Here is a 24,614-nt window from a genome sequence, read left to right on the forward strand (position 1 = left end):
AGTTGGGCTGCACCCATCTGCCATCTGCAATAGGCACAAGATGACAAAACAGCTTGTGAGGAACACTTCCTCCATGCCTGCATCCTTCCTGCACAACTGAGCACTGACCTCTGGTCTCAGGGCCCAGCAGGCTCAGTGGGCACCCAGTAAAGGATGAACAGATGAATACACATTGCCCACCACCAGCACCCTGGTCCTTGGTCCCAGCATGAGGAAAGCATCAGGGGGATGAGCTTCCCTCCGAAACACCTGCCCCTTCTGCTTCTTGGCAGGCAGCCACATGCCCTGGAGGCCCCTCCACAGCCCAGGCTGCTGACTCACAGGCATCTCTGGAGGAAGGCTGGGGTCCTCATCTGGGCTAAAGGAGCCTCCAAAGGCCTTGAAGGTCTCACTGTTCTGCTTGTGCTTCTCAATGGTGGCCTGGATAATCTGAACACAATGAGAAAGCAGCAAGGGCCATCAGGGAGTGCAGGAGGATGCCACCCCGCAGAAGAGCCGTGCCCGTCTCTGTTCTGCAGACAGAGTCCTGGCATTCTCGGAACAGCTCCCAGGCCACTGGCCATCTCAACCCCACCCCCACTGGCCAACGAACAACTCAGGAATCTACCAGGAGAGAACACTGAGCCTGTACTGTTTATTTGGAGTCCATTTATGTTTACATGGGGGGCCTAAAACAAGTTGATGGACTGACAGGCTTATAGCATCTGAAGGTGCTTAGCACAGTCACTGCATCCCTTCAGGACAGGACATGGGAGACAAGCAGTGCTGGGGACCTCAGGCCACCCTCTCTCTCTGCTCCAACATGAATGGCCATACTGCTCAATAATGTGGTCATTTGGTTACTTAAAACTTTAGGAACTTACCTGAATCCATTCTTTCTTCTCTTCTTCTGTCCTATATAATCAAAATAGTATTTTGTTAATCCAGTCTTTTATACTAACTCTACACCACCAGCTGCCCCTCAGCCTGCAGGGTACACCCAAGCCTGTCTTATAAATGCAGCTTGGGTGGGTGGCGCCTGTAGCTCAGTGAGTAGGGTGCCGGCCTCATATACTGAGAACAGCAGGTTCAAACCCAGCCCTGGCCAAACTGCAACAAAAAAATAGCCAGGCATTCTGGTGGGCACCTGTAGTCCCAGCTACTCAGGAGGCTGAGGCAAGAGAATCGTCTAAGCCCAGGAGTTGGAGGTTGCTGTGAGCTGTGACACCACAGCACTCTACTGAGGGCAATAAAGTGAGACTCTGTCTCTAAAAAGTTAAAAAAAATAAATGCACAAAGACTGGCCTGAAGATCTCCAAAACCCTGGACAAGTGGGGCCTGGTGGAGCTAGGTGTGCCACACAGAGCCCTCTGCAACAGATGTACAACAATGCCTCCCTGAACCATCACAGGTCATTACAAAGATCTCATCATTTGTGGAATGTGAGAGATAGGACCCACACACACAGCTAGTCAGAGCATCAGGCTGGCATCATTTTAAAAGATGAGGTGACAACATCCACCAAAATTCAAAACAAATGTACACTCTTTGAGCAGCACGTCTACATCAGGAATCTACCTGATGGCTCTAAAGACATATGCACAAAAACCTAAATACATGGATACCATTTGCAGCACTGCTTCCAACAGTAAGGTCTTGGAGGACTCTAGGCCCTCATCAGTGGGAGTTGATTAATGACAACAGAATTACGCTGCTCTAGGATATGGGGCACCCATATGGGGTGATTCTTGATAAGTTAAATGAAAAAAGCAAGATGCAAAGCAGTCTACACTGTAAACAGTTATCTGTGATTCAAAGAGTAGACACATGGCCCACTGAGGTGGCTTACGCCTGTGATCCCAGTACTTGGCTGGCCAAAGTAGGTAGATTGTCTGAGCTCACAGGTTCAAGACCAGCCTGAGCCAGAGCGAGACCTCACCTCTAAAAATAGCCAGGCACTGTGGCAGATGCCTGTTGTCCCAGCTATTTGGGAGGCTGATGCAAGAGGATCACTTGAGCCCAAGAGTTTGAAGTTGCTGCGAGCTATGACACCACAGCACTCAACCAGGGGCGACAAAGTGAGACTCTGTCTCCAAAAAAAAAAAAAAATAGACATATGTATGTACATAAAACATCCTAGAAGGATAGTTAGGGGATGGTTAGGAATGTCTGACAGCCTGGGGACAGAAGGTAGGCAGAGGTTTAATTTACCTAATTCACTAACTTACCATGATACTGTTAAATTTTAAACCATAAATTAATTAATTTTTAAAAACATATGGCAAGATTATCCATTTGAGGGAGAAAGAAGAGGCATTTGCTAAAATCTCAGGTCAAAGCCATTCATTTACACAGTTGTAGACACTGGAGAAGCCTGAGGCCTACCGAGTCTGCAGCTCCAGGGACCTTTTTCTTCCTGTTATGATGAACGTATGTGCTGCATTCGGCTTGACAATATCCTGCACCTGATGGACAAGGACAAAGAATAAAACATAAACAAAACAAGGTGGGATAGTTTAGTGACTCCGGCCTCACCGTCTCTGACTTAGATTTATTTCCTAAGGAGAAAGCAAAGGAGACACAGCAGCCCCTCAGGTCTGTGGAAAGGGGGCCACCAAGGCTCAGGGTCACAGAGGGTTTCTGCTGGTCAAACCTGCCAGCCTGGCAGGCCTTCTCTGGGTGTCACCTCAGCCAGCCCCAGTGGAGTTGTGTGTTTCCCACCAGCACTGCCAGGCACCCCCTCAGGAGGGATGAGGGTCTTATAAAAAGAGTGAAGAGGGCCTCACCCACCCTGCAGACATCTGAATCCTCTGAGCAAGTGTGCCCTGAGTTCAGACACAAAAATAGGACAATGTGTGCCCAGAACTGATAAAACAGTCATTCCTTCAGAAGAACTGCAGCCTCAGGTTCCATCCTTTCATCAGTACATGACAACAGAGCATAATAGCAGGTGTGGTGGCTCCAGGTGATCCTCAGGCCCAGCCCGCAGCTCTAGCCACCCACCCAACCAGCGGGTGGCCTTAGGGAAGTACAGACCCTAGACCCTATCCTGAATCTTTGGACATTCCCAGCCCTCAGTTGAGAATTTCTGCATTAACACATTTAATTAATTACAATACAACTAACATTTTAGAGAAAAACACTCGAAAAATGGTTTCCCCTAACTATATAAAAACCTTGGAAGATGAAAAGAGCCCAGAGGCACTGCAACAGAAAGGACTATCCCTATGCAACTTGTGAAAGGGGTTAAGCTCTTTGAACTTTCAGGAAACCTGGCTTACTTCCCCTGTGGGGACAGAACTAGTTTTTCCCTCCCCCTTTCTAAATACACCATTTGCAGGCTGTCTATTAACAACCCCCTACCTCTTACCCAGCCTCTCTCTCTATCTAGTCTTCTTGGGGATTTGGGATTCTTTCAACCCTATCTTTTGGCATTTTTGCATTCTGCATTTGCACCTTGCTAAAAATCAATAAAAGCCTTCTGAAGAGGCCAGAGAGAGGCCGCATTTTCTCAGTTTACTCAGCCTGAGTTAATGTAAGCCTTCTCCAGGCATTCTCAGACCCTGTGTTTTTTTTTAAACTGGCGTGAGTTATTCTTCTTCAGTGTCATTTTCCCAGTCAGCTTTCAAACCAGGTGAGGATTCATGGGCAATGACCCCCAACATGGGCTCACCCACCTGGAGGCCTGAGATGTCCATCTTCTCCCGGACACTGAACTTCTGGCCCATGAGCCGCAGCTTGGGCACACAGTAAAGGATCATGCTGTTGAACTACAAGAGGAATGGGCACAGGTGAAGGGCAGGGGCTCCCCGGTGGGGGACCCAGAGGCCCCAGTGAGCTTCTCATACACAATTTTTCACTTTTTTTTTTTTTGGTAGGGGGTAGGGTCTCATTCTGTTTTCCAGGCTAGAGTGTAGTAGTACGATCATAGCTCACTATAACTCAAACTCCTGGGCTCAAACAATCCACTTGCCACAGCCTCCCAAGTGGCTGGGACTATAGGCACATGCCATTCCACCCAGCTAATTTTCTTTAAATACTTTTTTGTGCAGACAGGGTCTTGCTGTATTGCTCAGGTTGGTCTCAAACTCCTGACCTGAAGAGATCCTTCTGCTTCAGGCTCCTAAAGTGCTGGGATTACAGATGTGAGTCACAAAGTAAATATGTGGATTATTTTAATAATTAGTACATGTTTGGGCAAAGAATCTATTGATAATAGCTTTATTTTGTCCAAATTTCCCTTTTAAAATTTTTAAACCATGGGTTGTGTAATAAAAAAACAAAACTATTGAATGAACAAAGAATATGGATGAACTTCTCAAATGCACAAGTCAAGGACAAGAAGCCAGACTCATTTTATGGCATTTATGTGGCATTCTGAAGAAGGCATAATTATAGAAACAGAGAACAGATCGCTGGTTGTCATGGCAGAGAAGAAGGGGGAACACTTAACCACAAAGGGGCAGGAAAATGGAGTTTGGCAGGGAGTGATCAAATTGTTCTGTAACTTCATTGTGGTTACAACAACTGTATTTGTCATAACTCAGAACTGTACAGCAAAAGTGAGTTTTACTCAATGTAAATTTTAAAAACTTTTAAAAAATATTTTAAAGAGGCTCGGCGCCTGTGGCTCAAGTGGCTAAAGCGCCAGCCACATACACCTAAGGTGGTGGGTTCAAATCCAGTCCGGGCCTGCCAAACAATGATGGCTGCAACCAAAAAATAGCCAGGCATTGTGGCGGGTGCCTGTGGTCCCAGCTACTTGGGAAGCTGAGTCAGGAGACTCGCTTGAGCCTGGAGTTGGAGGTTGTTGTGAGCTATGACGCCACAGCACTCTACCCAAGGGAACAGCTTGAGGCTCTGTCTCAAAAAAAAAAAAAAAAAATTCAAAGAAATAATTATTTATATAAGAAGAACTAGAGGAAAATGGAAATGGGAAGAAAAGTCATGTCTGTTCCCACTTCATCAGGGGCGCCCAGAGTAGATCTTTCCTTTTGCCCTTTTCCTTTCCCTCCAGGCCAGGGTTTGGTTTTGGGATAGTTGAAATCATAACACCCTGCTATGGTTCTTTATGCTTTCTGGGTTGCTATGAACTAGAGTCTGCTCAACTCCAGTGGAAGCAGATTAGGAAGAACAGGGACATTGGCTGTGAGGGATAAAAACAGGAGATGTGTACAACAAATGCAGCAGTGCTGTGGCAAAGGCTTGGTGCTTGGATGTGGAGGAATCAGGCTCCATGTGGCTGGGGAGCCACAGATGATGCCAGCAGTTCCAGCAGGAGAGGCCACAGAAGAGCCATTCCTTGGGCAAGCAGAGCCCTGCCAGCACCACCTGGGGCTGCAAGGAGGAGGCAGGGAGCTCTGTGGCTGGACTGGCAGGGCCAGGCTTACCAAGAAGAGATGACGGTCCTGGGTGGTGCCGTTCTTGGCTGACAGCTTCTGGATGTGACCCTCCTTGATCAGCTCATTTGCTGGGTTGACAATATCCTCCTCCCCACCCAGTTGTTCGTATACCTCCAAGAGCTTGTGCATTTTCTCCTGCAAGAGACATGGGGCTCAGGCAGGGGCACAGTCACAGGGGCCAAAAGCCTGCGAGCTGTGGGAACTCAGGCACGGAGCCCTGTCCTGCCCCCCACCGAAACCCAGGTTTCAGATAGGCAATGAGCCTCCTAACAACAGGTGAGGAGGGAAAACAAGGGAGGATGTTCCAGTTGGGTACTGAAGGATGAATAGAAGTTCACCATGCAGAGAATAACAACAATAATAAATAACAACAGCAGCTAACTTCATAGCTGAACTAGGTGCTGTTCTACATATGATACATATTTTAACTCATTTAATTCTGACACCAACCCTATCATGTGGGTGCCATTAATATCTCCACTTTACAGACAAGGAAACTTAGGCATGAAAAGATGAGTTGGATGGCTGTGACCCAAATTCAGCCAGTCTGCATATCACCTTCCCCTGGCCACAGTGACTGGTGGGGTAATCATATGGCTAACCAGCACCTGGAGGTGTGAAAGGACAAGGTCACAGCTTATGGCCCCAGCTCTGAGCTGGAAGCCAACGCAGCAGAAAGCAAAGCCAAGCCCACAGGAACCTCAACAACACGGCATGGTCTGAGTCTGGACCTGCCGTGCCTCAGCAGCCCTTGGACGTGAATGATCTCAGCCTGCATACCCTTAGCAGGCTGATTTGGCTGGACCTTCTGTCTCTGGCACAGATGCAGGTAGACGCAGGTGGGCCATATGGCATGGCATGGAGTGTAGGGGCACAAGAGGGGCTGGCAGAGGGAGAGCTTAGAAGGGCAGACAAGGACAGGGTGAGGGCCTTGTGGGAATTTGGGGGAGTGGACAGGTAACAGATGTGTTTACAGGGACTTTGGGCATGCAGCTGGCATGTGCTAGGGAGGCTGTGTGTGCACCTGTCAGGTACTGGGGGGGCTGGGTGTGCACCTGTCATGTACTGGGGGCTGGGTGTGCACAGAGTCAACCCGTGAAAGGGACGAATACAGTGTCAGTGGGTAAATGAATGAATGACAACAACACTAAGACTGATGCTTACTGAGCCAGGTCTTGTTCTCGGCACTTCATGTAGAGTGAATCTTTTAATTCCCCCAACAGCCCCATTAGACAGGTTCTGTCAGAGCCTTCATTTTACAGATGAGGAAACTGAGGCACAGAGTGCCAAGTAACTTACCAAGGATCATAGGTCTAATACAGAGCAGGCCTATCCAGACCAAGGTGGAGCCCCTGGCCACCTGGGGACAGGGTGGGGTGAAGGTGCTCACTCAGGGAGCCCCCCTTGGGGGACAGGTCCACCTGCTCTCACTCCCCCTGCCCCACCCTGTGAGCCCCTCCCCTGCACTCACCACTTTCCGAATGGCAGCATTGGAGTGGTTGGCAGCTGTGGAGATGAGCTCCAAGGACCCTGCCGGGGCAAGACTCAGGGTTAGCCTGGGGCCCATGGGACATTCCACATTTTCTTATGAGAGGCTGACTCTGGAGCTCCCAGGCAGCTGCCTCCAGGTTCTGTCCCTGCTCTTGGTCTTTCCCACAGGCACCTGGGCTGCTCCAGAGGCCTGGCCCAGGGGCCAGGGGTGTGACCTGTAGACGTGCATTTGCTGGGGCTAACAGCAGTGGGGGCCTCCACTCTCCTGCACAGACCCTGCCCTGTGCTGGCCGCTGGCCACACTGGTCAGTGCCCTTGGATCAGAGGCCCCCACCAGCCCCATGAGGCCCATTCCTGGGGCCTAAGATCTGAAGAGGGCCAACATTGGGCAGTACCTTACCTAGACCAACATGTACCCTCACATTTCAAGCAGGGGAGATTTTTCTCTGCCCTTAGTGACTTCACTAAGTCACTTCTTGAGCTGTTTAGGGGACACTCTCTCTCTGCCCCTCCTCTTTCTGTTTCTCTGTGTGTCTCTCTCTGTCTCTTCTTCCCCTCCCTTTTGTTTCTCTTGCCTCTCTCTATCCTCCTCTCTCTGTCTCTCTGTGTGTCTGTCTCCCTCCCCCCACTCTTTCTGTGTCTCTCTTGTCTCTATCTTCCTCTCTTTCAGTTCTCTGTGCATGTCTCTCTGTGTCACTGCCTCCCCCCCCCCATGTCTGTCTCCTCCTCCCCCTTTACCTCCAGGGTTCTCAGAGTCCCCCTGCCCTCTCATGGAGCCCTCTGCCTTGCATCTTCCCCAACTCACTCTCTGCGTCCTTCCGGTCCAGGGCATCGCCTGGGAGCCTCTTCAGATAGTCCTTCAGCAGCAGCTCGTACCGGGGGACCCTCTGCACAGGCTCCAACATGTGGTGCTGCAGTGTCAGGTTCCCGCACACCTCCTCTTTCTGTGGGGAACAGAGGACAGCTTGTGGACACCAGTCCCACCCCTTGCTCTGTGTATCACAGTCCCAGGAGTCTGTCTGGAACTGGCTGCCCTTTGAGATAAGGCTGGCATGGAATACACTTTACATCCGGGGAAACCGAGGCTCAGAGAGTCTGACTGACAGAGCAAGGAATTGCAGCCCAGGTGGGCTGGCTCTAGTCCAGCGCTTGCTCGTTTATGTACATCCTCACCAGAGAAAATAAATGCCTGGCCAAGACAATATTTTCCCCTCAAGAGTGGTTTCCTCAGGTGGTGCCTATAGCTCAAGCTTCTGAGGCGCCAGCCACATACACCAGAGCTGGCAGGTTCGAATCAGGCCTGGGCCTGCCAAACAATAACAACTACAACAACAACAATATAAAATAGCCGGGCATTGTGGCAGGCACCTGTAGTCCCAGCTACTCGGGAGGCCAAGGCAAGGGAATAGCTTAAGCCCAGGAATTTGAGGTTGCTGTGAGCTATGACACCATAGTGCTCTACCCAGGGTGATAGCTTGAGTTTAAAAAAAAAAGAGTGGTTTCCTCCCCACTCACATTCACCCTGGGCCTGATGCTCTTTCTACCCTCTGCTAAGGAATCAAGAGGAGCTTTGCCCAACTCTTCCCATAGGGAACTGGGTCAGCATCTCTCCTCATGCTTGAAGCCACTCTGAGAGTCCTTCTGCAGACACCTCTCATTACAAACACAAGCTCGAGTGTTTGGGTGCGCACCTGGAGTGCTGAGTCTCCCCAAGGCCCTGCCCAGTACTGTCCCCCAGATCCCCCTGGGCTCCCTCCCAGCCTATCAGCACCTCCTTACTGCTGCTGGATGAATCCATACCCTTAATCCAGCATCCAAGGCCCAGACACACATGCACACGGGATCCTGTCACCTGTCACCTCTGTGCTCCCCGCTCAGTTCCTCTAGCCCATGCCATTTTGTCTCCCCCTGGCCCGACAACACCCACTGGGCAGAGCCTCCAGCTGAGGGGGCCATGGCCGCTGTTCTCCACCTGCTTTCCCTACCCACTTGCCAGTGGCATGAGAACCTTAGCCACCCTCACAGGGCTCAGGGCCTATAACAGAATGGCTTCCAGCCGGAAAGTACCTCGGCTATACCAGAGTGAGAAAAAACCTGGTTTGTAACCTTCCTAAAAACAACTGTTTCAATTGCAAGAATCTCAAGGGATGGTGAGGAGCAGGAGATTTATGTTATCCCTTAGGATCTACCTATAAGAAACTTATCAATGGGGGAGAAACCTGACTTTACCTGGAGAGTCCCGGTAAGGGGACATCCCTTAATCCTTTAAGGGATGCATCCTTTAATCAAGTGAGCATCCCCAGAAAAGGGACAAAGATCATGGGCCCCCAGGCAAGGCACCGTGAGAGGGACACAGGCTCATGACAGTGGAAAGGCACAGCCTGAATCCAACTATAAACAAATAGTGCACAAACTCACACTGACAGGCAGCAGACAGGGGCTGTACCCCTCAGAAAGACAAGCAGAGAGGTCTGTTCTAAACAGGAGATGAGAGCAATAGTGCATGCAATGTGTGGCCTCAGGCCCTGACCAGAAGAAAAGAACATTATTGGGACAACTGGTGGCATTTGAGCGTGGGCTGTGGAGTAAATAACACTGTAACGTCAATGTAAAATTCCCTGATTTTGATCACTGCGCTGTGGTCATGAAAGAGAATGCCCTTGTTCACGATTAGTGACAAAGGGCTATAGTGTCTGCAACTTAGTCTCAAAAAGCTCAAATAATAATCATATGTGTGTTTAGTGAGAATGATAAGGAAGACAAAATGTTAACAGTTGGTAACGGTTTGTCATTTTTGCAACTTTTCTGTAAATATCTGAAACTACTTCAAAATTAAAGTTTAAATAATTTGAATTATTCTTTGGATGGAACAAAAAACACCTCCAAAGGCCGCAGGAACTTTGACTATCATGCGACCCCATTTTTTCCATGCCAGGTCTTCTGAGCCTCAGCATGAGGAACATTTGGGTGAGACAGTTTTCAGTTGCAGCCACGATGTGCCCTGAAGCATGTTTACAGCGTCCAGGCCTCCACCCCCCAGATGCCTGAAGTACCATCGATGTCCTCAGGCAAAGCCCAGGGTCCTTGAGGGCAAAGTTGTTTGGAGAGACTGGCTGTACTGTGCTGCGTCTGGGGTGGAGAGTTTTTCCCACAGCTTGCCCAGCCCAGTGCCCAGGATAAAGTGACATGGACATGCTAACCAGCAGCTGGCCTGTGACCAGGGTCGTGTGCCCACACGTATTCCCAGGTAGATAGTGCCCAGGTAATGCTGGTGCAGCTGCTGTAGACAGTTGTCTGTCATTCCAATATGGAAAGTATCTAGCCACCTAAGGTCTGTTCGCCCAAAGAACATGGTCTGCCAGGTGTAGATGGGGGATGCAGCCTGTGTCAGGTGACAGCCTGTTTTGCTGCCATTGGGAGGAAATCATTCACACTCAACAGTACATGAATTCCATTATGCTTTGTGGTTGTGTGGAGATTTTAGGGTTGTGGCATCTACACAGAGGAAGTGCAGACTCCCAGAGTATGCCCTCTCCTCCTCCTGCATTCCGAAGCCTAGAGTGGAATCTCAGCTCAACTGGCAACCTGAGAAGAAAACCAAATTAGTCTTGATTTTGTCTTTTTCTTCTGTTTGTCCTGAGAATAACCAAATCAGATACTAATTGGCCAATGCAGATTTAGACAGATTCCAACTTCCTCAATTATGGCTTTGATGATGATAATGATGATGCTGCTGATGAGAGGAGAGTGGGAGAAGAGAGGAAAAGAAAAATAGTGACACTTCAGGACTAGGAAGGACACCTAGGGCTCCACAGAGCCAGTTAGGGAGGAGCAGGGGACACTGGCCATGGCCCCTGTTGATGATCTATAGTGTCGGCTCTAAGAGCAATGGCACACCTGGCACTGATGGTTAATAAGACCAAGGGGAACACACTTCCTGGCAATGGACACTGAGTCCTAAACAGCAGGACTTTGTTCTCGTACCCTTCGTAGGACTGCAATACCACAGCACATGCACCAGCCTAAGCACCCCATCTTGTTCTCCTGGTTCCCACTCTGTCCCATAGGCCTGGCTGTCGCCTCAGCTGGGGATGATCAGACCCTGGCTCTGCAGACACATGCAGCACAGGCTACATGGCTGCCAGGTCAACAGAGGTGGAGCATGGGGAGGCTGGGAGTGACTGTTCATTGGGGACAGCTGGGGTGAGAACTTGGAGTGCCTGAGGTATATGAGGGACATGGGCACGGGGACATAAAAGGGGAAAAAAAGGGACTCTGCATGAGGACAGGGCCCTCCTCTCTGGGACTTGATGCTGATACTGAGATGGGGATCTTTCAAATCTCCCCATAAAGACCCTCCCCTTAGAGGGTCTAGGACTCTGTACTAGGAAACTGTGGGTGATCTGATGACACTGGGGCCTGGGGAAAATGCAGAAAGTTAATAGGTGCTGCCTTAAATCCAGGATCACCTCAGAGAATGTTGAGGGCCATGAGCCCCCTAGTCTGAATGGGACAGGGGAATGTGTGCGTGGGTGTGCACAAGTGTGTGTGTGTACATGTGCACATGCGTGTGCCTATGCATGTGGGGTCACTGGTGATGCTGGGACAAGCTGCTAACTATAAGACTGGATTCTTACCACATTCCACAATCCTCAAACTATATTGATAACAAAAGATGAAAACAAGTCACAGTGAGCACCTCTTGTACTATGTAATTACAGAAGTCAAATGTGAAGTATTACGATTTTAACTCAGTTTTTCCTTTCTTAAAATGTACATTTTTGGTACCCCCACATATTACTTTTTGTAGTAAAAAAAAATTATGTTTTTAAAAATAACACAGCCAGCTTTGGGCACCTCAAAGATGTCTGCATCCACAGCAGCCGCCCTACCTGGATGCTGTGGACGACATCTTTAAATAGCGGGGAGCGCTGGGTCCAAGTGCTCACCAGCCCCACAGCCCGGTCAAAGTTCTTGACATACTCGCCATACATCTTCAAGAAGGGTGCCAGCTTCTGCAGGATGTCCCCGAGCCGGGGGTTCATGTCCCTGTATGGGGGAGTAAAATCATCAGAAAAAACAGCTGGTTGGGATAGGGGCTTGAGGTTAATGGACAGGAATTTCCCCAAAGGTGTCCGGGGAAAAGGCTGAGATGGCTCCCAGCTCTGTGTGATGACAAGCAGATCGGTCACCCTCTCTGAGCCTCCCTTTCCTCCTCTATGTCACATTGGTTAGAAAATAACATGTCACCAAGTGATTAAATGAGAAGATGCCCATAACACATTTCACCACTGCAGGATGAGAGCCAGTGCCCAAAATACAAGAGGTATTAAAAGAAGTGCAATGATGGGCTGCAGCTGTCAAAAGATCAATGAAATACTACTTTACTCCTTTTCAGGGAGCAAAGATTCAAAACGATGGTTCTGTGAGTTGCTGGCAAAGTCATGGGGAAAGTAGCACTTTGCAGGACTGATAATAAAAACTAGCTGCTGTTTTGGATAGAAATTTACAAATAAGTTTCAAGAAACAGAAAAATATACTGATAGATTTCCAACCAGAAAGGAGTGGGGTCAGGATTGGACCTGGAACTGTGCAGGTCACCATGAGACCATCCCTAAGTACCTACCTGGCTTTCAGGCTCACGAACCCCAGGCTTAGAGGCCTCCTAAGACGCCATCCCCAGGTGTCTGTGGACAGTACTCACCACTCCTCTGTGATCCGTGTCTGCAGCTCAGGCAGTAGGAACTGCCCATGGAAACGGTGGATTGAGGAGATGTTAGAGAAGATGCCAGTGGTGACTTCTGGAGGGATCCCTGCTTCACTCAGCCTGGTGTAGAAAACCTGGGAGAAGCCCACACAGTGGCCACTGAACATCATCTACCATGGACAGTTATGACTGGGCATCAGCCACCGGTGTGGACAATCAGAAGGGGCTACCACCTTGTGGCTTCTTAATGAATTTCAGAATCATGTTCCTCCCTTTCCATCAAACTGGTTTAAACAACCTCATGGTCTTAAGACAAGCTTACTTATGGCTTAGGATTGTGGGTAAGGCAGAGACTTGTCCTGATGACAAGGCAGCACATCCTTCCTCAGCCACCTCACATAGGAAACCAAAGGTCCAGATTGCCTTCTCTGGCTTGTGAAACATAAACATACACAGCACACTCTGTTAAACCCCTGGCTTGATTGGTGTTTTATTTCCTGTGCTTATAAATCCTGCGTTGCCACATGGACAGGAATGAGTAGCACCCACTGTCCCAACTATGTATGCAGAAAAAATGTTGAGAAATCATTCATGTTCTCAGATAATGTAATTGCTCCAAAGGTGACTGTGCAAACCCTTTCCCCAGAGCCATAAGCACCTAAAGCAAAAAAATTTTTCTAGACTAGACCTACATTTGTCTGGGTTTTAGTATTTAAGTAGTTCATACTCCAATTGTAATACTCAACCAATGCTAAGAGATAGAACATTTGCCCCTTAAACTGCCCACTAAAACTCTGAAAGTGGACAAAAGCAGCCCCCCTACCCCATATGGGCTACCTGGTCCAGCAGGTGCAGCCGCTTCACGTAGGTCTCCTCAGTGTGCAGGAGCTCCTGGGCAATGTGGAGCAGCTTCTGGGGGTCAGAGTGCTGTGGAGAGAAGAGATGCAGCTCACCTGGAGAAGATGAGCCTTGGGGACACAGCACTTAACAAGGGCCGCCTGCTGTGCAGGCCATAACGCTGCTGGCACTGGCATGTAGCACCCAGTTTCCACAGATAGTATTCCCAGGGAGATTTCTGGGAAAAAATGCAATAGTTTCTGCCAATTCTCCAAAAGCCTCTCCAGCCTTGAGGTGACACTATCCTCCTGGGGCTTTGACTATAGAGCAGCTGCAACAAGCACATCAAAATATTATTGCAGAATAGTATTAGCAAGGTGGTGAACTAGGAAGCTACAGGCCCTCCTACCCCAACAGACACCCACAGTTAACAACATTATATGGACCACAATACCTCTGGGAGAATTCTAGAGACTATATAAGAAACTACAGCACCCAAGCCATCATAAAACCAATAAAGATTTTCAGCAAAAACAGCAGGAAAATAGGTGGTGTTTAGCATGCCTGTCTTGATGCATTTGTGTTGGTATAACAAAATCCCTGAGACAGGATAATTTATAAACAACAGAAATTTGTTTCTCATAGTACTGGAGGCCAGAAATCCAAGATCGAAGTGCCAGCAGATTTGATAGCTGGTGAAGGCCTAATCTCTGCTTCCAAGATGGTGCTTTGAATGGTGTACCCTCACTTGCTGGAAAACATAGAAGGACAGAAGGGGGATGAATGCCATGTCCCTCACATGGTAGAAGAGTAGAAGAGAACATATCCATGAACTCTTTGTCTCCTTTTAGAAAGGCCCTAATCTCATCCATGATCATTCTGCCCTCATGACTCAATCAACCCCTAAAGGTCACACAACTTAATACTTTCACATTGGCAATTAAGTTTCAACATGTGAATTTGTGGGAACACATTCAGACCACAGCAGCACCTTTTGTGCTTCTCTCTGTATGCAGCAGAGCACAGCACAACTGGGAGGAAATGTCCCTTACTGGGGCTCCTTCTACAGGGCAGAATCAAGACAGTGAACTGTATGTCCAACATTCTGGCTTGTCTGGGGGCTGCCCAAGGGACAACTCACTGTTTCCCTGACTGAAGTGGTGACAAGACCAGCACCAGAGTTTGAAAATAAAGGCTGGCAGCACATTGGAACTTCAGTTCTATAGGTAGATGCTAAGGGAGTGAGAGATTAGAAAAGGTTTGAGAGATCAAGGAACCTCCAGCTGAGCTGATTGGTGGTTTTCTCCTGCATGAAACAAGCATGCAAAGATTGGAAGAGGAGTTTGTTTTTTCAAACGCCCAAATCCTGTATGGATCTATGTATGGCATAGAGAAAAACATAGCCCATTAAAGGAACAAAATAAAAACTACAAAACTGACCCTAAAGAAACACAAATCTGGGTGGTGCCTGTAGCTCAGTGGGTAGGGCACTGGCCACATACATCAAGGCTGGCAGGCTTGAGCTGGTCCAGACCAGCTAAAACAACAATGACAACTGCAACAACAACAACAACAAAAATAGCCGGGCATTGTGGCGGACACCTACAGTCCCTGCTACTTGGGAGGCTGAGGCAAGAAAATTGCTTAAGCCCAAGAGTTTGAGGTTGCTATGAGCTGTGATGCCACAGCACTCCTCCCAGGGTAACAACTTGAGACTTTGTCAAAAAAAAAAAAAAAAGAAAGAAACACAGATCTATGAGCTGCTTGAAAAAAATCTAAGTAAACGTAATAAAGATGCTCAATCATTTACTAGAGAACACAGACAACTAAACACACACATACACACAAACCAGGAAATGATGTATGAACAAAATGAGAATACCAACAAAGAAATAGAAATTATAAAAAGAACAAAGCAGGCATTCTAGAACTGAAATATACAATAATTGAACTAAGAAATTCATAAGAGGGGCTCAACAGCAGACTTGATCAGGTAAAAGAAAGAATCTGCAAACTTGAAGAGGTTATTCAGAGAAGTAAAAGCAAAAGAGAATAAAGAAAATCAAAGAGAGACTAAAGGACTTATGAGACACCACCAAGTAGGTCAACATATACATATAATGAGTCCCAAAGGAGAGGGAGAGAAAGGGGCAGAGAGTTCATTTAAAGAAAAATCAAAACAGAATCACATCAAGATACACTATAATCAAACTGTCTGACGTTAAAAACAAAGAAAATCTTGAAAACAACTAGAGAAAAGCAATTTGAAATTTGTCTCATGCAAAGGGGCCTCCATAAGATTATCAGAAGATTTCCCAGCACATACTTTGCAGGCCAGAAGGGAGTGGGGTGATATATTTAAGATGCCAAAAGGAAAAAAAGAAACTTATCACCCAAGAGTATTGTATCCAGCAAAATTGTCCTTCAAAAATCAAGAAATTAAGACTTTCTTAGATAAATAAAAGCTAAGAGAGCTCTTTTTTAGAGAGCTCTAAAAAAAAAGGATAAAAGGAATCCTTCAAATTGAAACAAAAGTATGGTAAATAGCAACACAAAAATACATGATAATATGCATAAGGTTCTCCAGTAATGATTATTATATTTATCTATACATAGACAAATATAATCTATACTATTGTAATTCTGATGTATGAAATTTAAATTACATATAAAAACATTTAAAAACTTTAAATCTAGCTTGGTGCCTGTAGCTCAGCAGCTAGGGTGCCAGTCACATACACCAGAGCTGGCTGCTTCAACAAACAACAACAGGCAGGCCAGGGCCTGCCAAACAACAACTATAACCAAAAAAAAAAAAAAAAAATAGCCAGGTGCTGTGGCAGGCACCTGTAGTCCCAGCTACTTGGGAGGCTAAGGCAAGAGAATCACTTAAGCCCAAGAGTTTGAGGTTGCTGTAAGTTGTGACACCAAGGCACTCTTTCTACCCAGGGTGACAGCTTGAAACTCTGTCTCAAAAAAAAAAAAAAAAAACCCAAAACTTTAAAACCAAAACTCTATGTTAATTGGTATACAATATATAAATATGAATTTGTGATATTAATAATAGAGCAGGGAGAGGAATGTGGAACTGCAAAAATGTATTTTTTATGTGTGATTGAAATTATCAGTTTAAAATAGAATACTATAACTTTGTTTCACATAATTGCAAGGGCAACTGCAAATAAAATATCTACAGAATATTAAAAATATCTACAGAAATTAAGGCCAGTCACAGTGGCTCACACCTGTCATCTCAGCACTTTGGGAGGCTGAACCTAGAAGAAGAGTGGCTTATTAGATATCATCAAGAAGGATCACTGGAGGCCAGGAATTTGAGACCAGCCTGGGCAACATGGTGAGACCCCCATCTCTACAAAATCTAAAGAAAATTAGCCAGGCATGGTGGCATTCTGCTATAGTCCCAGCTACTTAAAAGGCTGAGGTGGGGGCCCGGTGCTTGTGGCTCAAGTGGCTAAGGCGCCAGCCACATACACCTAAGGTGGCGGGTTCAAATACAGCCTGGGCCCACCAAATAACAATGACGGCTGCAACCAAAAAATAGCCAGGCGTTGTGACAGGCGCCTGTGGTCCCAGCTACTTGGGAGGCTGAGGCAGGAGACTCACTTGAGCCCAGGAGTTGGAGGTTGCTGTGAGCTGTGATGCCATGGCACTCTACCCAGGAGGACAGCTTGAGGCTCTGTCTCAAAAAAAAAAAAAAAAAAAAAGAGGCTGAGGTGGGAGGATTGCTGAAGCCTAGGAGTTTGAGGTTATGGTGAGCTATTAGTATGCCGCTGCACTCCAGTCAGGATGACAAAGCAAGACCCTACCTCAAAAATAAATAAATAATACATAAAACTTTAAAAAAATGAAAAGCAAAACAAAGCATATCACTACAAACATATCAGTAAAATAGAAAGGAAGGAAGATAGCAAAGGAAGGGGAAAAAAGCTTATAGACATGTAAAAAACAATTAACAAAATGGCAATAGTCCTTCCCTATCAGTAATTACTTTATATGTCAATGAATTAAACTCCCCAACCAAAAGACAGATTGACTGAATAAAGTAAAAACAATGCATCCATGCTATTCACAAGACATTAGATATAAAGACATATATAGGCTGAAAGTAAAAGGATAGACAAAGATTCTCCATGCAAATGGTAACCAAAAGAGAGTAGAAGTGGTCATTCTTATATCAGACAAAATAGACTTTAAATAAAAAACTGTTATAAGAAGTAAAGAAGGACCATTACATAATAGTAAAAGGGTCAAGTCACCAAAAGATATGATTATAAATGTTTATGCACCAAACCTCAGAGTTCCTAAATATACGAAACAAACTTTGAAAGAATTGAAATAGAGAGCAACAAAATAATAATAGGAGATTTCAATATCCCATTTTTAATAATGGATAGAACCAGATATAAGATCAACAAGGAAACAGAGAATTTGAACAACAATATAGACAACTAGACCTAGTAAACACAGAATGTTCCACCCAATAACCACACAATCCACATTCTTCTCAAGTATACCTAGAGCATTCTCTAGGATAGACCTCGTGTTAGGCATAAGACAATTCTTAACAAACTCGAAAAGACAAATCATACAAAGTAATTTTTCCAGTCACAATGAAATGAAACTAAAAATCAATAATAATGCAAATCTACAGATAAGTGCAAATTACTTTATTTTTTGAGACAGTCTCACTATGTCACCCTCGGTAGAGTGCTGTGGCATCACAGCTCATAGCAACCTCAGAACTCTTGGGCTTACGTGATTCTCTTGCCTCAGCCTCCCAAGTAGCTGGGACTACAGGTGCCTGCCACAATACCTGGCTATTTTTTGGTTGCAGTTGTTGTTTAACAGGCCTGGGCTGGGTTCTAACCCACCTGCTTTGGTGTATATAGCCAGCACCCTAACCACTGAGCTGTGGGTGGCAAGCCCAAATTACTTTTTAAAAATAAATTGTTAAAAATTATTTTTAAAATGGCTTGGTGCCTGTGGCTCAAACAGCTAAGGCACCAGCCACATACACCTAAGGTGGCAGGTTCGAATCCAGCCCGGGCCTGCCGAACAACAATGATGGCTGCAACCAAAAAATAGCCGGGCATTGTGGCAGGCACCTGTGGTCCCAGCTACTTGGGAGGCTGGGGCAGGAAACTTGCTTGAGCCCAGGAGTTGGAGGTTGCTGTGAGCTTTGATGCCACAGCACTCTACCCAGGGGACAGCTTGAGTCTCTGTCTCAAAAAAAAAAAAAAAAAATTATTATTTTTAAAAATGTTTCACTCTGTCGCCCTCAGTAGAGTGTGATGACATCATAGCTCACCGCAACCCCAAACTCCTGGGATCAAGCAATCCTCTGGACTCAGCCTCCCAAATAGCTAGGATTACAGGATTGCCACAATGCTTGGCTAGTTTTTACTATTTTTAGTAGAGACAAGGGCTCACTCAGGTGGGTCGAAAACTCCTGAGCTCAAGGAATTCCCCCCACCCCCCATCCCGGGCCTCCCAGAGTGCTGGGATTACAGGCATGAGCCACCATGCCCGGCCAATATGTGCAAATTAAACACCACATTTGAATAATCAATGGGTAAAAGAAGTCACAAGGGAAATTATACATACAATGAGACTAAATGAAATCACAGCATAATTATGGATGCAGTGAAAGTAGTCCTAAGTTTATAGCTATAAACAAGTACACTAAAAAAGAAAAAATATCTTGAATCAACCACCTAACTTTACACATCAAGAAACTTGAAAAAGCAAACTAAACCCAAAGCTAGCAGAAGGAAGGAAATAATAAAGATCAGAACTGAGATAAATTAAAGAAGAGAATAGAAAAACAATAGTTAAAAAAACCCTAAGAGTTGATTTTTTTGAAAAGATCAACAAAATCAACAAAGCTTTAGCTAGATTAAGTAGGAAAAAGAGAGCAAAGACTCAACTAAAATCAGAAATGAAAGAGTAAGTATTACAATTGATGCCACAGAAATAAAAAGATTTTAAGATAATACTATGAACAATTCTATGCAAAGAAATGCATAGAAATAACCTAGAAGAAATGGAAAAAATTTTCACAACCTATTAAGAATGAATCATGATGAAATAAAAAATCCGAAAAGATGAATAATGAGTTAAAATTGGTTTAGTAATCAAAAACCTCCCAACAAAGAAAAGTCCAGATGGCTTCACTGATGAATTCTACCAACCATTAAAGAAAAATTAGCACCAATCCTCCTGAAATTCTTCCAAAAAAACTGAAGAGGAGGGAACAATTCCAAGCTCATTCAATGATGCCAACATTAATTATCCTGATACCAAAGCCATACAAAGACACTTCAAGAAAAACAAAATGCAAAATAAAACAAAAACTATTGGCCGATATCCCTTACGAATATTTAATGCAAAAGTCCCCAACATATTAAAAGAAAATACAATTAAACAGCACATAAAAGGTTTACCAAGTTTATTCCCTGAATACAACTATTGTTCAACATACAAAAATTAGTTAATATAATATATCACATTAACATTCTAAAGGTATCTCATTAAAATTTGCTTTAAGATAGAATAAAGTAATGCATTATTTGAAAAAAAAAAACATACCGAAGGACAAAACCACATGATTATCTCAATTGATATGGAAAAAGCATTTGACAAGATTCAACACCCTTTCATAATAAAAACACTCAACACTCAACAAACTCGGAATAGAATAAAACCGCCTCAACATAATAAAAGCCACATATAACAAGCCCACAGCTAACATACTAAATGGTGAAAGACGGAAAGCTTTTCCTTTAAGATGAGAAACAAGACAAGGTTGCCTACTCTCATCACTTCCATTCAATATATAACAGTACTGGAAGTCCTATACAGAGCAGTCAGGCATGGAAAAGAAAGGAAAAAAGTATCCAAAATGGAAAAGAGGTAAAATTAACTCTATTCACAGATGACAAGATTTTTTATGTAGAAAACCCTCAAGATTCCATTAAAAAAAATTGTTAGGACTAAGGACCCAGTTCATCGAGTCACATGATACAAACGGAACACACAGTCTGGAGAGGGGACACAGACTTCAGATCCCCACAGTACTGTACAGTGGCTTGAGAACACATCCTCTCTGTGTCTTGGTTTCCTCATCTCTAGGATGGAGCTAACAGTAGCACCTTCTTGAAAGCACCGGGGTGAGGGTTAGGTGACCATCAACCTCCTTGCTTAATATTTTTAGCAGACTAGGACATTCAAACTGAAGCTTGGAGAAAGGGGAAAGGAAAGGAAAATAAAGAGGTGCAGAGCATCTCAGGGTGAGCCAGCATGGGGGCTCTCACTAACTTCTGGGGTGCTCTTTTTGGTTTGGCTTCTGGGCACTCCCTTCTCTGGCCCACAACAAACACGCATTTGCTAAGCTGCCTCCTCAATCTCAGTCTGCCCAAAGTTCCAAGTTGGGATAGGGAACAAAGCCTTCCGCAGAGAAGGCACAGGAAGCCTATGTCCAGGAGGCAGTGGCTAGTCACCAGACAGAACTAGTCTTCGCATGCCAGAGTCAGTGTCATCTGCCCCCCGCCACCATTAGTTTTCGTGCTGATTCTCACAGACCTCCAATAAAGGATCCCTGCTCAAACCTATTTGTGGAAAAATGGTTTTGTCTTGGGTCTGCAGTTTTCAGCTTATGAGGCAATCGGGGCCTGGCTTGCTCATTTGTTCATTGACTGATATAGTACTGAGTCCTTACTACCCACACCTGGGGGGAGAGGCCCTGAGACTCTCCTGCAAGGAGCCACAGGGTAGTGGGGAAACTGCACAAGGCGATGAGACAGGGTGGCAACCAAAGGCAGAATTCTACAGGCAGCTTTTCCTGCAGGTTCTTGGGAGGATGGCACAGATTCAGGTCACCAGCCTGCCTGTGGCTGGGGGTGGGACAAGGCTGGGGCCTTCAGGTGGGGCCACAATGCCCAGGAAACAAAAAGACAGGGAAGGTCACTGATAGAGTGGGGTGGGACACTGCCAGGAGGGCATTGGGTGGGCCAGGGTTGTGGCACAAAGGGCAGAGAACAATCATTGAGGACAGAGGGGGTCCAGCTAAAGAGCTGGAGATGCCATGTGTTCTGGGGAGCAAAGCAGTGTGCCAGAGGGTGCTTTCATAGGAATGGGCCTAAAGAGGCACCAGGGAGAAGGTAAGGGGTTTAGCCTGTAATACCTTGATCCCAGCCATATAATTCAGTCCCTCTGTGGTTTACTTTCTCTATTTATAAGAGCGACCCTGGTCCCAGGCTCCCCTATGCATGACCTCGAAAGGACACACAAACTAGCAGTGTCCCCAGTGCTCTCAACACCTCACCCCATCACGTACCAAGGACAGAAATTCAAGGTACTGAACACTTTTGTCTAAGTAAGCCTTAATTATTTGGCAGGGTGGTTGGAGACCCTGCCTGAGAGGTAGCTCATCTTTGGGAAGGGGCTCAAACTCATGAGTCTAGCGCAGCCTTTCCTGTCCCCCTATGCATCCTCAGCCCTGGCACCCTCACATCCTCATGTGAGTGGCAGCTTCATGTCTGACCCAGGCAACTCCATGTGACCCCTGAGAGCTGGGTGAGTGGGGGTCCAAGAAATGTGCTGGTGAAATATGGCCTTAATCTTTCCTTAATGCCTTACCTTTATTATTTTTCAGCTTTCTTCTAGCTAATTCCTACTGTGCAGAGCCCAGCTTGCCCACCTGAGGTGTGTATACACCTGCATCACTGCCCCCTACCCATGTCAGTACCCCTTATTCTACTTTGGGATACAGGGAAATGAGGTCTAGGGTCCCAAGCTCCTGGCCCAGTGCCTTATACTGAGAACAGGCTAGTGTGTGGTGGGCAGTGTTGCACCCAGGAACCCCAAAACAGAGAAGACAAACACTCTTATCAGTGATGGGCACATTGCAGTCTTCCTATTAGAGACATCAAAACCTGGGCCTTTCCCAACAAAGACTCTGGCTCTTGGTACATCCTGGAACCTGAGTCCCCGGGCCTAGGGGTCTGGATCATCCCCAGCACCTGGAGGCTGAGGCAGCCAGCTCAGTCCTGGTTGGAGCACATCTCAAGAGCCTCAGGGGGTGTGACTGCTATTAACCAGGTCTTTCATTTTCTAGGTTCTGATGCTCTGATATCTGGGCCTTGCTGATACTGGGGGGACTGCCCCTCCCAGGACCAGTCAATTCCTAGAGACAGTAAAGGACTTTACCTGTGGTCACATCTTTCAAATTCACCCCAACCAAGACAGAGCCCACATACCCCAACCTCCTCCATGGGGCTCTCACACTCTGGGCCACCCCCACCTCATCATTCCTGGGCATGACAACTAGGGATAGCCCTTGTTCCCAGAGCCCACTGAAATGGTAGCGGATTCAAAGGCTGCTTACTCCAACTCACCCATTTCTTTCCATGGAAACTTCAATAAAGTTTCCTGTCCACATTTTCCCCTTGCTCCTTCTGCCTCCTGACCAACCCAGCACTTCCTATGTGGCCCCCATAGCATGGTGTGCCCTGGCCTCCTGGATCTATGAGAAGCAAACTATCCTTAATCTGTTGGCTTTACTATACCTGAGTAATAATAAACCTACAGTAAAACACAGCCCCAGGCTTTCCCCCTTGGAGTTGGCTCACAGCAGCCCAGACATGCAACCTTCACAACCCCCAAACCAAGCCTGTCTCCTGTCACCACCCAGAGCCAGTAGTTCTGACTCATCAAATGCTCTTAGGACCTGGTCACTTGGCAGCTTACCCATGCTGTGACCTCAATGCACACATGGTTTCTCTAAGCCTGGGGAAATCTACTGCATTTCCTTCTCCTTCTGGATCCCAGAGCCCAGAAAATGCTAAAGAGAATGCAACTTCTCTCAAGTCAGATGCACCATGCCACAGACACCTGCTACCAGGAGCACTCTGTTGTGGCCTCCCAGGCCGTAGGCCTCTCAGGTCCTGCCCACATCCTGAGGAGTACAAAGCTCCTCCTGGCCTATGCCACCCCCCATGGGTGACCTTCAGCAGGGGCATGCTCTCAGTGTCTCAGTTTCCCCATTTGGAAAAGCAATTTTCCCTATTTATGCTGCCTCATAGGAATTCTGCAAGGTTGGCAGTGGGAACCCTGGGAAGGGTGGTTGTGGGAGGCACCACCAGCAAGACTGGCCATTATACCTTCCTGAGGCAAAGGATGCGTCCACCACACAGACATGAAAACCGAGGCTCAGGAGTCATTGCCCAAGGTATCAGGTTGGCCTGCTCTGGCCTGTGTGAGTCCTTCTCATGGGCTTTTCCCAGAGACCCCGTCATGCAGCCTCTGCTTGCACAACACAAGCCTGTGCACCTCATTCCCAAGAACAAGGAGTGGGGTGATGCCCACAGCAAATCTCAACACCCACCTCCCACAGAGAGCCCTGCAGCCTGTGTCTGGAACAGAGAAGGGGAGCCTACCTGAGCCAGGCTGGCAACCTTGTCAGCCCTGGGGGCAGAGTTCTCAAGATCGGGTTCCTCACCCACGTCACTGTCAGCCTCCTCCTGGGGAGTGTCCTGCAGGACCTGGCTGTGTGGGGCTGTCTCAGGGTTCAATCCCAGCACTGCAGGGCCTGGGCTGGCCTCACTGCCCTCCTCAGAAGGGAAGTTCTCTCCAGCCATGCTGGAAGATGGGCTGTCAATTCCGCTGTCCCGGTTGGGGATCTTCATACCACTGCTCAGCTCCCCAACAGGGCCAGTATCTGGGGAACTGTCCCCTGCTGCAGCTGGGCTACCAGGGTCCCTGCAGTGAGCCCGAGGCCCAACAGGGAGTGCTCGGAGCTTGCCCAGAGAGGAGCTGCCAGGCCCAGCATCTGTCATCCCCAGAGCAGCAGGGAGTCCTGGAGGGGTTGAGGACGTTCCACCTGACTCCATCCTCAAAGCTGAGCTCACTGGGCTCTGTCGGAGTTTGGACCAGCACTTCCTAGAAAGGAGAAAGGAACCTGGCTCAATGTTAACCAGCTATAGGCCAGTACTCCAGGTGCAGTACCCTCAGATGCATCTCCTGGGCATTACCCCCAGGAAAAAGCCCCAAGAACAACCTGATCAGCTTTGGTTGGGTCCTGTCCAGATAGGCTTTTGAGGAATGGAAAATGGAAAATGTTTTATCTTAAAATTAAGTTTATTTGACATAAAAAAAAGTAATCTTGGCTCGGTGCCTAT

At 46.8% G+C, this 24,614-nt stretch overlaps 1 protein-coding gene across 2 annotated transcripts in view; it reads right to left on the bottom strand.

The window, feature by feature from the left end:
- The window catches only part of FGD3 (FYVE, RhoGEF and PH domain containing 3), a 42,779-nt gene extending 18,422 nt beyond the window's left edge, over positions 1-24,357 (bottom strand). Inside the window, exons 1-11 of one of the 2 annotated variants that reach the window (XM_023516252.1) lie at positions 23,874-24,357; positions 13,417-13,506; positions 12,577-12,713; positions 11,822-11,921; positions 7,678-7,816; positions 6,853-6,911; positions 5,370-5,516; positions 3,657-3,749; positions 2,365-2,444; positions 864-894; positions 322-429 (exon numbers count right to left, since the gene is read on the bottom strand). In XM_023516252.1, coding sequence (XP_023372020.1) covers positions 322-429; positions 864-894; positions 2,365-2,444; positions 3,657-3,749; positions 5,370-5,516; positions 6,853-6,911; positions 7,678-7,816; positions 11,822-11,921; positions 12,577-12,713; positions 13,417-13,506; positions 23,874-24,326 — 1,437 coding nt within the window. In that variant the 5' untranslated portion in view covers positions 24,327-24,357. Of the gene's footprint in view, positions 1-321; positions 430-863; positions 895-2,364; positions 2,445-3,656; positions 3,750-5,369; positions 5,517-6,852; positions 6,912-7,677; positions 7,817-11,764; positions 11,922-12,576; positions 12,714-13,416; positions 13,507-23,873 lie in introns of both variants that reach the window. The other variant, XM_012808347.2, reaches the window with a different exon arrangement.
- Positions 24,358-24,614: the final 257 nt, after the last annotated feature.

The sequence above is a fragment of the Otolemur garnettii genome, unplaced genomic scaffold (genome assembly GCF_000181295.1).
Source record: "Otolemur garnettii isolate 467f Iridium unplaced genomic scaffold, OtoGar3 scaffold00088, whole genome shotgun sequence".
Lineage (NCBI taxonomy): Eukaryota > Metazoa > Chordata > Mammalia > Primates > Galagidae > Otolemur > Otolemur garnettii.